This window comes from Entelurus aequoreus, linkage group LG25 (assembly GCF_033978785.1).
Source record: "Entelurus aequoreus isolate RoL-2023_Sb linkage group LG25, RoL_Eaeq_v1.1, whole genome shotgun sequence".
Lineage (NCBI taxonomy): Eukaryota > Metazoa > Chordata > Actinopteri > Syngnathiformes > Syngnathidae > Entelurus > Entelurus aequoreus.
The window spans coordinates 7,083,281-7,098,830 of record NC_084755.1 but is presented as its reverse complement, the minus strand read 5'-3'; the positions used below and the strand labels follow the sequence as shown (position 1 = coordinate 7,098,830).

General features: G+C 41.4%; 1 protein-coding gene across 8 annotated transcripts in view; it reads right to left on the bottom strand.

The window, feature by feature from the left end:
* The window catches only part of ep300b (E1A binding protein p300 b), a 110,359-nt gene that overhangs the window by 84,507 nt on the left and 10,302 nt on the right, over nt 1-15,550 (bottom strand). For all 8 annotated transcript variants that reach the window (XM_062036486.1, XM_062036487.1, XM_062036488.1 and 5 more), the window contains exons 3-8: nt 15,395-15,550; nt 5,085-5,358; nt 4,848-4,961; nt 2,679-2,921; nt 2,499-2,598; nt 733-858 (exon numbers count right to left, since the gene is read on the bottom strand). In XM_062036486.1, the coding sequence (XP_061892470.1) occupies nt 733-858; nt 2,499-2,598; nt 2,679-2,921; nt 4,848-4,961; nt 5,085-5,358; nt 15,395-15,550 (1,013 nt within the window). The remainder of the gene's footprint in view (nt 1-732; nt 859-2,498; nt 2,599-2,678; nt 2,922-4,847; nt 4,962-5,084; nt 5,359-15,394) is intronic.

The following is a 15,550-nucleotide window of genomic DNA, read 5'->3' as shown; positions in this document are numbered from 1 at the left end:
TATATATCTGCGGCTTATAGTCTGGTGCAGCTAATACATGGAAATACATTTATTCTTTCTAAAATTTGGTGGGTGCGGCACTCCATAGCGCGGAAAATATGGTATCTTCCAGAAGGCTAACTTGCCGAACACAGATCAATGTAGTTGAATCTTAGGAATATAAATGAATAGGCCGATTTAGTGGATGAATCGTTACACCTCTATGTTTTTTAGTACCACAAAATAGTTTGGGGGTTTTTTGTTATCGTTTACAAACTCAGGAAATGAGAGCCAAGAGCAGTAAATGCTATACATTTCATATTGTAATAATATTTTTGTCACTTTAAGCACGAAAGTTGGTATGGCCAATTACCCTTCTATATCGATCCTTGGTGTTGGATCGATACACAATTTTGTAGCAATGCCAAAAGGTGATGTAAAGTATCTAAAGAACAGAAGAATAAGTATTTATTAAATGTTACAGAATTGTAGACAGAACCATGTTACAAGAAAAAGTAACCAGAGTTTAAGAGTAAATGATGAAATATATGAATGATAGTTTGGAGAAAAGAATACAAGAGGAAATGAGGATATGTTACACAGCATACGTCAGCAGCCAAAGTCACCTCTTTTCAAACGCTCCAATGATCAAATAACATATTGTGACATATGATGAAGCCCTAGTTTTGCTGATCAAAGACAGGAAGGTGCATATGACAAAGTGGTGGGACTGGAGGGAGGAAGCGGACTCACAGCTTGTGCACAAGGTGGTTGCGGAGGTCTTGCGTGATGTCTTCGTGCCAGGACTTCCTCATGGCCGCAGAAGGAGGCGCCGCAGTGGGCATGGAGCCCAGCTTCCCCACACCATCATTCAGCAAACTGGGAAAACATTTGGCACTGTATGTTAAGCATTCCTTTAAGCCGAGGGTCGGCAACCCACGGCTCTTTAGCGCCGCCCTGGTGGCTCCCGGGAGCATTTTCAAAAATGTATGACAATGTAAAAAGATGGGGAAAAATATACTTTGTTTTAATAATGTTTCTGTAGAAGGTAAAACATGACACACACCTTCCTAAATGTTTAATATGTTTGTGTTTCACTGATGAGAGTACTGTTTGTTTACATGTACAACTCTCTCCGACGCTGCCACAGAGAGACGTGTTATATGCCACTCCTTATTTGTCTCATTTTGTCCACCAAATGTTTTATGCTGTGTGGGAATGCACAAAAGTGAGCTTTGTTGACGTTATTGACTTGTGTGGAGTGCTAATCAGACATATTTGGTCACTGCATGACTGCAAGCTAATCCATGCTAACATGCTATTTAGGCTAGCTGTAAGTACATATTGCATCATTATACCTCATTTGTAGCTATATTTGAGCTCATTTCATTTCCTTTACTTATGTCCTTGTGTATTTAATTTATATCTGCATGTCTCATGACATATTATCTCTATGTAATATTGGCTGCATTTCTCATAGTTGTTTGTGTGCCATGTTGTTCCAGACCACAGCAAACGTTACCCAGCTTGCAAAGTTTGTAATAAATCCAATAGAAGAAGACAGTTTTCTCTAACTTGGAAACACACATCCATACCTTTGGCCATTCTAAGACAGTCATTACCAGGAGTTATCTCACCCTCTGAGAAGTTGTACTCATGTTTTACAATGTTGTAAAAATGTGTAGAATAAATATTACATTTCTGTCAACAAAGATTTGAGTCAGCCTACGACACATAGTCATTTTGATAGTAGGCTAATATAGACACTTCCATCATGTGTTGTCTTCATTATAACACTTATATAAGACTTTTAAAGTCATTTTGATAGTAGGCTAATATAGACACTTCCATCATGTGTTGTCTTCATTATAACACTTATATAAGACTTTTAAAGTCATTTTGATAGTAGGCTAATATAGACACTTCCATCATGTGTTGTCTTCATTATAACACTTATATAAGACTTTTAAAGTCATTTTGATAGTAGGCTAATATAGACACTTCCATCATGTGTTGTCTTCATTATAACACTTATATAAGACTTTTAAAGTCATTTTGATAGTAGGCTAATATAGACACTTCCATCATGTGTTGTCTTCATTATAACACTTATATAAGACTTTTAAAGTCATTTTGATAGTAGGCTAATATAGACACTTCCATCATGTGTTGTCTTCATTATAACACTTATATAAGACTTTTAAAGTCATTTTGATAGTAGGCTAATATAGACACTTCCATCATGTGTTGTCTTCATTATAACACTTATATAAGACTTTTAAAGTCATTTTGATAGTAGGCTAATATAGACACATGTGTTGTCTTCATTATAACACTTATATAAGACTTTTAAAGTCATTTTGATAGTAGGCTAATATAGACACTTCCATCATAACACTTATATAAGATGTTGAATTGTTTGTGTGTCCAGACAGATGAGTTTTTTGTATTTTTGGTCCAATATGGCTCTTTCAAGCTTTGTTTTAAGCAACGGTGAGTCCTATGTTAGCCAGTCCTACCTCTGCGCGTTGATGCTGTTTTGCAACATAGCATCTGGCAGAAGGGACGTCTGAGGGTTGGGGGCCTGCACGCCACCATTCACTCCAATAGAGTTTCCTCCTGGATAAAGAATTTGAACATTCTGAATGCAGAAAGAAAAACTCTATACAGCAGTTCATTTTCATGGGAGACAAACTGACCCATGGCATTCAGATTCCGCATCCCAGGTTGCCCTTGCAGTCCCTGGTTTGGCATGTTGGCCTGGGAAGGCTGCTGTTGCATCTGGTTGCCCTGGTAGGTAAGGCCGAGGGCAGCATAGGCCCTCTCTATGGCGCTGGGATCGATCTGGTTTGGCGGGTTCAGGTTTGGAGTACTGGACTGTCCACCTGACACCCCTGAACCTAAGGAGTTCACCAAACCGAGCCCTGCACTGCTGACAAGCGCTGCGATGAAGGCAGGAAAGAAAAACAAGGTTATTTTTGAAGAGATGCAGGAGGAGGCTGAAACAAAGGTGGATCATGTAGCGGATGTCAGGTGGAAATGTACATCCATATATCACTGATCAACCAATGATTGCAGGTTAACAATATTTGAAATAAGCACTCGTGTAATCACAACATATAATAATAATCAGGGCTGTCAAACTTCTTCTGGCTCTCAATGAAGACGGACGCTCCCACTCCCACATCCACTCCCACTCCCACTCCCACTCCCTTATTTCAAAGACACCTGGGATGTTGACACCGTTCCGTGACACTGAGCGGAGAAACTTACAAGTTTTTGACAAAAACGTCGCCAAAGGAGTGAATCACTTTCAATCAATCAATCAATCAATCAATGTTTATTTATATAGCCCTAAATCACAAATGTCTCAAAGGGCTGCACAAGCCACAACGACATCCTCGGTACAGAGCCCACATACGGGCAAAGAAAACTCACCCCAGTGGGACGTCGATGTGATTGAATATGAGAAACCTTGGAGAGGACCGCATATGTGGGTAACCCCCACATGGTACATGCAGCACGTCATGGACCATGGTACATGCAGCACGTCATGGATCATGGTACATGCAGCACGTCATGGACCATGGTACATGCAGCACGTCATGGACCATGGTACATGCAGCACGTCATGGACCATGGTACATGCAGCACGTCATGGATCATGGTACATGCAGCACGTCATGGACCATGGTACATGCAGCACGTCATGGATCATGGTACATGCAGCACGTCATGGACCATGGTACATGCAGCACGTCATGGACCATGGTACATGCAGCACGTCATGGACCATGGTACATGCAGCACGTCATGGACCATGGTACATGCAGCACGTCATGGACCATGGTACATGCAGCACGTCATGGACCATGGTGCATGCAGCACGTCATGGATCATGGTACATGCAGCACGTCATGGACCATGGTACATGCAGCACGTCATGGACCATGGTACATGCAGCACGTCATGTATCATGGTACATGCAGCACGTCATGGACCATGGTACATGCAGCACGTCATGGATCATGGTACATGCAGCACGTCATGGATCATGGTACATGCAGCACGTCATGGACCATGGTACATGCAGCACGTCATGGATCATGGTACATGCAGCACGTCATGGACCATGGTACATGCAGCACGTCATGGACCATGGTACATGCAGCACGTCATGGACCATGGTACATGCAGCACGTCATGCCTGTGCTATGAGCTGTGTACCAACAAAACATGAAATAATACTTTACAGATATGCTTGTTGAAGTTATGGCTGTCCTACCACAGTGTTGTGTATTACAAACTCAAACATGTTTCGTGCTGACGTACAAGCTAGCTTATTTCTTTCAATGGTTAGCTTTTACGTCTAATACCTTGGTATGTCAATGTGTTAGTACACTAGAAAAAGAGTTCCTCAGTGTTCTCTCTTACAATAACAATGTTGCTACAGTTGGTTATTCTACAGGTTACACAACGTAAATGAAGTATTGTTGATGGTTCTTGAATGCATTTTAAAGTGATTTAGAGGTGAATTGACTGCTAACATTAGCCGATTTTTACATGTTAGAATGCAAAAAACCCTAGAAAACTGTCGTCTTCTTGTCTCTCAGGATTGTGAACGATGGGCACAATTCCCCCCAAAAAGGTGCCGTTTCCCTTTAATTTGACTATTGAATAAACCATGCACAGAGTGAACACTCTTGCACCCTGTTTGGAAGCAGCATAAAATGAAAAGCAACACACCCAGACAGGTCAATTTATGGATGCTGGCAAGTTTATCAAGTTGATTTATGGTGTGATGAGTTGGCTTATTGACTTGGGGGCCCGGGGCCTCCCCACATGCTGCCATCAAGAGGAACACTCACATTGCTGGTTCCTCTTGTCTCCAGCGTTTTTCAAAGGCAGGCATACAGGACAGTCATGTCGCGTGCAATTCTTCCAATGAGAGATGATCTGTCTTGATGAGGCACAATGCGCCACTGGAGGGGGTCACATGAAAAAAGGGGGACAACTTGAAAGAAATGACGACTTTGCAACGCTTTAGGAAAAATGACTTTGAGGTAGTCAAACGCTGGAGGACTCCATGACTGTGAGAGACTCACCTTGGCAGGTCTTGCCAGCCTGGCAGTGAGTCATGTGGTTGAGCACGTTCTTCATGGTGCGGCAGTGAGGCAGGTTGCACTGCCGCACTTCTCCGTTGGCCTGCTCCCTGCGTTGGCACTTGTGCGCGTGAAGCAAGAGGACCAGCTGCTGTTGAATCAGCTTACGCTTCTCCGGGTCTGCTGTAGGGGGCGCTGAGCAGGGACCTGCCCCCACAGCACCGAGTCCCACCTGGGCTGCTGCCGCGCCGCCGCCTGCAGGCTGCTGCTGGGAGTTCTAGAGGCGGAGAAGGGCACCAATGCTTTTTTACATTGCAGACATATTGGGCAGAGGGGAGAATGACAAGTCCCTGAGAACTGCTGGGAGTTCTAGAGGCAGAGAAGGGCACCAATGCTTTTTTACATTGCAGATATTGGGCAGAGGGGAGAATGACAAGTCCCTGAGAACTGCTGGGAGTTCTAGAGGCAGAGAAGGGCACCAATGCTTTTTTACATTGCAGACATATTGGGCAGAGGGGAGAATGACAAGTCCCTGAGAACTGCTGGGAGTTCTAGAGGCGGAGAAGGGCACCAATGCTTTTTTACATTGCAGATATTGGGCAGAGGGGAGAATGACAAGTCCCTGAGAACATTACCGCCTGCAATGCTTTTAAAAGGTGCAATATACACATCACATCTTTCATATAATCCACAGTATTAGCGGTTTTTTCTTCATTTTTATTTGTATCACATGGTCACTACTGCATAGTTTCTCTTGTTATATTTGTATTCTTGTTGTTATATTTTCTATTTTATTTCCATTTATACCTCCATGAATTACTTTTTAAATTATATCTCAATTTAGTACACTGCTGCTGGAATTGTAATTTTCCTGTGGTAACTCTCTTGAAGTAATAAATCAAGTACTATCTATGTAATGCCTCCAAGTCAGGGCCTGTTAACTACATCATGAAGAGGGCCCAAGGGCTCAGGGGCCAGACATCAAAATGTAAATGTTTCATTAGAAAGTACCTTCCTTTGATGGTACGGATGTGTTTACTTCTTTACAAAGTAAACACATCCGCTTTCACACAGCACTGTCAGTAAATTCATTATTCTGCCTTCGTTGCTCCTTTCCAGCGTGCGCAGCGAGACAGATAGTTGACAGCATTAAGAAACAGAAGCTAAGTTTCGTGTCATTGACGTTCCTTCTTCTGAATTATTTTTCTTCCTCAGTTTATTTCTTTATATGTCTTTCTTTGATTAGGTTTGTAAGACTGAAAATATAAACATTACAAAAGTACGTTACATACACACAGCAAACATTGCTTACAGGTGGCTCAACACAATTGCACCTAAGGTGCAGCTTTATCGCCCTTTTATTTTTCCTGAGGGAACTCTCCTGAAGGAATCAATAAAGTACTATCTATCTATCGCCCTCTGTTGGTCAAATTCAGCGCTACATGTAGTCAACCAATTTTGATTGAGAGTGTTTAACAGACAAAAAACAACACGGCCACAAATACAAAAGACATCACAAAGTCAGCAATTTAAATACATTCACACTTTCTTGTCCAGTTGCTGTTAAAAGTCGGATTTCTGCGATTTACTTTGATTTCTTTTTAGTGTCGATAGTGCCGTATTCTTCTACTCATCTACTGCTGCTTCATTGTGACACATATGTTTCACTGTTGCCCCCTGCAGGGTGGCGGGAGTACTACATACATGAGCAACCCTAGTTTGAATGGTTTCATCAAGACTATTTGGGGATGTTCAGCCCGGATGTGGTGTTTTGGTTTCAAAGTCTTAATAGTCAATAATACCGTGATGTGTGACGGTGTCAAACGAAAGCTTGGTGAGTTTAGTTTTTTCTGGCGCTTTAGCGTTGGCCGAGTCTGTAAATAAACTTCATCTCCCAGAATCCTCTGCGCAGTGCAGCACCGGCAAGGTGGTGGCATGAAACGCTGTAAGCAGGAAGTGAAGTGTGTTCGTACTCGTCCTAGATAACATGAATTGTTTTTTGGACATTAAATGTGTCCATAACTGCTTGAGTTATGTTGCTGACAAAAACAAAGAAAGTTCAGGCCAAAACATAACCTTTTGGCGGAGGGAAGAAAGTCTGCATTCTGCAAAGCGTGCTTTCGTTTTGAGAGCCAGCCAAAAATACTGTTTCAACGTGGGAAATACGAGTAAACTAAAAAGCTATTATTACATCCTCAATTCCTCCATCCATTTTCTACCGCTTGTACCATTTTCTACCGCTAACCCTAACCCTATGCCTCTGTGGTGGACCAAACCTTTACTTATTCATCCATACATGGCACCAAATATGCCTCTGTGTGTGGACCAAACCTTTACTTATTCATCCATACATGGCACCAAATATGCCTCTGTGTGTGGACCAAACCTTTACTTATTCATCCATACATGGCACCAAATATGCCTCTGTGTGTGGACCAAACCTTTACTTATTCATCCATACATGGCACCAAATATGCCTCTGTGTGTGGACCAAACCTTTACTTATTCATCCATACATGGCACCAAATATGCCTCTGTGTGTGGACCAAACCTTTACTTATTCATCCATACATGGCACCAAATATGCCTCTGTGTGTGGACCAAACCTTTACTTATTCATCCATACATGGCACCAAATATGCCTCTGTGTGTGGACCAAACCTTTACTTATTCATCCATACATGGCACCAAATATGCCTCTGTGTGTGGACCAAACCTTTACTTATTCATCCATACATGGCACCTAATATGCCTCTGTGTGTGGACCAAACCTTTACTTATTCATCCATACATGGCACCAAATATGCCTCTGTGTGTGGACCAAACCTTTACTTATTCATCCATACATGGCACCAAATATGCCTCTGTGTGTGGACCAAACCTTTACTTATTCATCCATACATGGCACCAAATATGCCTCTGTGTGTGGACCAAACCTTTACTTATTCATCCATACATGGCACCAAATATGCCTCTGTGTGTGGACCAAACCTTTACTTATTCATCCATACATGGCACCTAATATGCCTCTGTGTGTGGACCAAACCTTTACTTATTCATCCATACATGGCACCAAATATGCCTCTGTGTGTGGACCAAACCTTTACTTATTCATCCATACATGGCACCAAATATGCCTCTGTGTGTGGACCAAACCTTTACTTATTCATCCATACATGGCACCTAATATGCCTCTGTGTGTGGACCAAACCTTTACTTATTCATCCATACATGGCACCTAATATGCCTCTGTGTGTGGACCAAACCTTTACTTATTCATCCATACATGGCACCTAATATGCCTCTGTGTGTGGACCAAACCTTTACTTATTCATCCATACATGGCACCTAATATGCCTCTGTGTGTGGACCAAACCTTTACTTATTCATCCATACATGGCACCTAATATGCCTCTGTGTGTGGACCTGAAACCTTTACTTATTCATCCATACATGGCACCTATTATGCCTCTGTGTGGACCAAACCTTTACTTATTCATCCATACATGGCACCAAATATGCCTCTGTGTGTGGACCAAACCTTTACTTATTCATCCATACATGGCACCAATATGCCTCTGTGTGTGGACCAAACCTTTACTTATTCATCCATACATGGCACCAAATATGCCTCTGTGTGTGGACCAAACCTTTACTTATTCATCCATACATGGCACCAAATATGCCTCTGTGTGTGGACCAAACCTTTACTTATTCATCCATACATGGCACCTAATATGCCTCTGTGTGTGGACCAAACCTTTACTTATTCATCCATACTTGGCACCAAATATGCCTCTGTGTGTGGACCAAACCTTTACTTATTCATCCATACATGGCACCAAATATGCCTCTGTGTGTGGACCAAACCTTTACTTATTCATCCATACATGGCACCAAATATGCCTCTGTGTGTGGACCAAACCTTTACTTATTCATCCATACATGGCACCAAATATGCCTCTGTGTGTGGACCAAACCTTTACTTATTCATCCATACATGGCACCAAATATGCCTCTGTGTGTGGACCAAACCTTTACTTATTCATCCATACATGGCACCAAATATGCCTCTGTGTGTGGACCAAACCTTTACTTATTCATCCATACATGGCACCTAATATGCCTCTGCGTGTGGACCAAACCTTTACTTATTCATCCATACATGGCACCAAATATGCCTCTGTGTGTGGACCAAACCTTTACTTATTCATCCATACATGGCACCAAATATGCCTCTGTGTGTGGACCAAACCTTTACTTATTCATCCATACATGGCACCAAATATGCCTCTGTGTGTGGACCAAACCTTTACTTATTCATCCATACATGGCACCTAATATGCCTCTGTGTGTGGACCAAACCTTTACTTATTCATCCATACATGGCACCTAATATGCCTCTGTGTGTGGACCAAACCTTTACTTATTCATCCATACATGGCACCAAATATGCCTCTGTGTGTGGACCAAACCTTTACTTATTCATCCATACATGGCACCAAATATGCCTCTGTGTGTGGACCAAACCTTTACTTATTCATCCATACATGGCACCAAATATGCCTCTGTGTGTGGACCAAACCTTTACTTATTCATCCATACATGGCACCAAATATGCCTCTGTGTGTGGACCAAACCTTTACTTATTCATCCATACATGGCACCTAATATGCCTCTGTGTGTGGACCAAACCTTTACTTATTCATCCATACATGGCACCTAATATGCCTCTGTGTGTGGACCAAACCTTTACTTATTCATCCATACATGGCACCTAATATGCCTCTGTGTGTGGACCAAACCTTTACTTATTCATCCATACATGGCACCAAATATGCCTCTGTGTGTGGACCAAACCTTTACTTATTCATCCATACATGGCACCAAATATGCCTCTGTGTGTGGACCAAACCTTTACTTATTCATCCATACATGGCACCAAATATGCCTCTGTGTGTGGACCAAACCTTTACTTATTCATCCATACATGGCACCTAATATGCCTCTGTGTGTGGACCAAACCTTTACTTATTCATCCATACATGGCACCTAATATGCCTCTGTGTGTGGACCAAACCTTTACTTATTCATCATACATGGCACCTAATATGCCTCTGTGTGTGGACCAAACCTTTACTTATTCATCCATACATGGCACCAAATATGCCTCTGTGTGTGGACCAAACCTTTACTTATTCATCCATACATGGCACCAAATATGCCTCTGTGTGTGGACCAAACCTTTACTTATTCATCCATACATGGCACCAAATATGCCTCTGTGTGTGGACCAAACCTTTACTTATTCATCCATACATGGCACCTAATATGCCTCTGTGTGTGGACCAAACCTTTACTTATTCATCCATACATGGCACCTAATATGCCTCTGTGTGTGGACCAAACCTTTACTTATTCATCCATACATGGCACCTAATATGCCTCTGTGTGTGGACCAAACCTTTACTTATTCATCCATACATGGCACCTAATATGCCTCTGTGTGTGGACCAAACCTTTACTTATTCATCCATACATGGCACCAAATATGCCTCTGTGTGTGGACCAAACCTTTACTTATTCATCCATACATGGCACCAAATATGCCTCTGTGTGTGGACCAAACCTTTACTTATTCATCCATACATGGCACCAAATATGCCTCTGTGTGTGGACCAAACCTTTACTTATTCATCCATACATGGCACCAAATATGCCTCTGTGTGTGGACCAAACCTTTACTTATTCATCCATACATGGCACCTAATATGCCTCTGTGTGTGGACCAAACCTTTACTTATTCATCCATACTTGGCACCAAATATGCCTCTGTGTGTGGACCAAACCTTTACTTATTCATCCATACATGGCACCAAATATGCCTCTGCGTGTGGACCAAGACCTTTACTTATTCATCCATACATGGCACCAAATATGCCTCTGTGTGTGGACCAAACCTTTACTTATTCATCCATACATGGCACCAAATATGCCTCTGTGTGTGGACCAAACCTTTACTTATTCATCCATACATGGCACCAAATATGCCTCTGTGTGTGGACCAAACCTTTACTTATTCATCCATACATGGCACCAAATATGCCTCTGTGTGTGGACCAAACCTTTACTTATTCATCCATACATGGCACCAAATATGCCGCTGTGTGTGGACCAAACCTTTACTTTTTCATCCATAGATTTTGTGTGCCGTTGGAAGCCTATGGGGGCTGCCATTTTGAAGAGGCCCCTACGTCACATCCTGTTTACATGCCGTACAAATCGGTGTGGCCATTTTCTAGAGCATCGACACTAGCAGCACTTCTGACTCATGTATTTCCACAATTGTCGTACCTTGTGTCAGCCTGTCTTAGAGATCACTTTGTGTGATCAGAAACACTTTAAATGTGGCCAAAATCTTGCTGTATAGCTTCGGGTTGCCGGACAACCACTGAGCTAGCATTTTAGCTAGCTCAGTTATTTGAGGATTTCATCAGCGAAGGGGTGTTTGTTCCCTAGCAAGTCTTTAATTGTGAGGAGACCGGACACAGCAGACCTTTATTACATCAAAGGAGGAGGCACTACCTGGACACAAGCTGATGAAGGATCGCCTCACACTGCTAGTTTGTGCTAAATGAATCCACTGCTCCTTTATAACTCGGACACTCCCAGAATGTTCAAATGTTGCCAGACACAAGGTAAAATGATTTTCTTTTTTTGCTTTTGGAGCGAATCAACAAGACTTGTGTGTGTGTTCAGTTTTGACATTTTAGCTTGCTGTAATGTTGTTGTGTTTGAATAAAACAAGAGATTGTTGAGCTATTACTCCCTTGTTGTGTTGGTTTGAGATATATATATATATATATAATTAGAGATCTATTTATGTATACATCTCTATATTAGGGTTGTTCGGTATACCGGTACTAATAAAGTACCACGATACTAATTGATTGAAATCGGTACTATACCACCTCTGAAAAGTACCGGTACCAACCTTTCATGTGAATGCAGCTGTGTGGCGGTGACTACAGAGCCGAGGTGCATGATGTTGTATGCACACAAAGTGCATACAAGTAATAACATCTTGGAGAGAAGAATGGCAAAAAACAACAAAGGAGGTGTGTGAAGTACAATATGGAGGTATTTGGGCTTCAAAAGCAAAAATAAAGGTGACACTTTAAACAAGGAAGCAACGCGCTTCGAGTGTTGCTTTAAAACAAATGTGGAGGGAGAAGCTAAGCTAACACGAAGAGAGGGTGAAGCGTCGGAGCCGACAGAATCAGAGACGAACTGATGGCGCTAACAAACCCTGTAGTGGTAGAAACTTCTTTCCACCTACCTAAAATCAACTGGAAAGGACGGCGGCCAGCTTGAGCGAACAAAGCTGTCCATGGAGTAAGTCACAATAATATTAATCATGATACTGGAATGATTGTTCACTCAGTACAAGTACAGCTTGCTGTCCTATCACAGTGTTACAAACTTAAAAGGCTGATGCAGAATTAAGGCTAACACCATAGCAGGTTCACTCTTACAATAACAATGTCACTACATCTTGGTTATTATTAGGGCTGTGAATCTTTGGGTGTGCCACGATTCAATTCAATATCGATTCTTGGGGTCACGATTCCATTCAAAATCAATTTTTTTTCAATTCAACGCGATTCTCGATTCAAAAAGGATATTTTCCCGATTGAAAGGATTGTCTATTGATGGAATACATAGATTTCAGCAGGATCTACTCTATTGATGGAATACATAGATTTGATCAGGATCTACTCTATTGATGGAATACATAGATTTCAGCAGGATCTACTCTATTGATGGAATACATAGATTTCAGCAGGATCTACTCTATTGATGGAATACATAGATTGATCAGGATCTACTCTATTGATGGAATACATAGATTTGATCAGGATCTACTCTATTGATGGAATACATAGATTTGATCAGGATCTACTCTATTGATGGAATACATAGATTTGATCAGGATCTACCCCAGTCTGCTGACATGCAAGCAGAGTAACAAGCTTTTATAATTGTAAAGGACAATGTTTATCAACTGATTGCAATAATGTACTTTTGTTTCAACTATTAAATGAACCAAAAATATGACCTATTTTATCTTTGTGCAAATATTGGACACAGTGTGTTGTCAAGATTATGAGATGTGATGCAAGTGTAAGCCACTGTCACACTATTGTTCCTTTTTATAAATGTCTAATGATAATGTCAATGAGGGATTTTTAATCACTGCTATGTTGAAATTGTAACTAATATTGATACTGTTGTTGATAATATTCATTTTTGTTTCACTACTTTTGGTTTGTTGTGTGTGGTGTTTGTGTCTCCTCTCAATTGTTGTGTGTGGTGTTTGTGTCTCCTCTCAATTGTTGTGTGTGGTGTTTGTGTCTCCTCTCAATTGTTGTGTGTGGTGTTTGTGTCTCCTCTCAATTGTTGTGTTTGTGTCTCCTCTCAATTGTTGTGTGTGGTGTTTGTGTCTCCTCTCAATTGTTGTGTGTGGTGTTTTTGTCTCCTCTCAATTGTTGTGTTTGTGTCTCCTCTCAATTGTTGTGTGTGGTGTTTGTGTCTCCTCTCAATTGTTGTGTGTGGTGTTTTTGTCTCCTCTCAATTGTTGTGTTTGTGTCTCCTCTCAATTGTTGTGTGTGGTGTTTGTGTCTCCTCTCAATTGTTGTGTTTGTGTCTCCTCTCAATTGTTGTGTGTGGTGTTTGTGTCTCCTCTCAATTGTTGTGTGTGGTGTTTGTGTCTCCTCTCAATTGTTGTGTGTGGTGTTTGTGTCTCCTCTCAATTGTTGTGTGTGGTGTTTGTGTCTCCTCTCAATTGTTGTGTGTGGTGTTTGTGTCTCCTCTCAATTGTTGTGTGTGGTGTTTGTGTCTCCTCTCAATTGTTGTGTGTGGTGTTTTTGTCTCCTCTCAATTGTTGTGTTTGTGTCTCCTCTCAATTGTTGTGTGTGGTGTTTGTGTCTCCTCTCAATTGTTGTGTTTGTGTCTCCTCTCAATTGTTGTGTGTGGTGTTTGTGTCTCCTCTCAATTGTTGTGTGTGGTGTTTGTGTCTCCTCTCAATTGTTGTGTGTGGTGTTTGTGTCTCCTCTCAATTGTTGTGTGTGGTGTTGTGTCTCCTCTCAATTGTTGTGTGTGGTGTTTGTGTCTCCTCTCAATTGTTGTGTTTGTGTCTCCTCTCAATTGTTGTGTGTGGTGTTTGTGTCTCCTCTCAATTGTTGTGTGTGGTGTTTGTGTCTCCTCTCAATTGCTCTGTTTATTGCACTTCTGAGTGTTGCTGGGTCAGGTTTGCTTTTGGAATCGGATTGCATTGTTATGGTATTGCTGTGTATTGTTTTGTTGGATTGATTCATTTAAAAAATGTTTTGAAAAATTACAAAAAATTAACAAAAAAAATAAATAAAAAAAATCGATTTTTTAAAAATGAGAATCGATTCTGAATCGCACAACGTGAGAATCGCGATTCGAATCGATTTTTCCCCACACCCCTATTTATTATACAAGTATTGTTGAGTTATTTCAAGCCAGAATGGATTTGCATTGCTCGCCCCTACAAGCAGCCCATGATCACATGTTAGAAAAACATGTCTTCTTGTCTCTCATGAAGATTCCAAAAAAGTGCAGTTCCCCTTTAGCATAAAAACTGTTGTTAGCCCAAAAATCAAACCATTTAATGAATACTTTTTGTTTATGAATGTCTTAACTACATTGTCAATCAATTAAAATATGTATGTAATACAGTAAAAGAAAATGGTTTCCTAATATTCAGTACTTATTATCATGTCTCAAATAATAATATATTTTAAAATGTTACCTTTTTTATGTCACTTTATCACAAAGCTTTTTTGTTTAATCAGTTGTTTATGTTAAAAAGTGCAATTTCAATGAAATGTGCATTTGTAAGAAAATATGTCCTTGTTTTTTCAACTATTTCCCCTGAAGACGCATGGCTGGAAAGTGTCTTTTATTCAATCGCTCCAACAATCCAACAAATGATTCGATAGATTAGCGAAGTGAAGTGAATTACATTTATATAGCGCTTTTTCTCAAGTGACTCAAAGCGCTTTACATAGTGAAACCCAATATCTAAGTTACATTCAAACCAGTGTGGGTGGCACTGGGAGCAGGTGGGTAAAGTGTCTTGCCCAAGGACACAACGGCAGTGACTAGGATGGCGGAAGCGGGGATCGAACCTGCAACCCTCAAGTTGCTGGCACGGCCGCTCTACCAACCGAGCTATACCGCCCAAAAGCTAGCAAAACAAGAGTGAGGAGCACACATTTTCTTACCATTCCAGGCATGCCTTGACCCGCTGAGGCCTTCTTGTCCATGTTGAACATGCTGTTGGGCATTCCGGCCTTGTTCTGGAGCTGTGGGCTCAGCCCGGCTCCAGCAGACTGACCGTAGGGACCACCATAGGGGCCCGCATTGGCCATCATATTCAT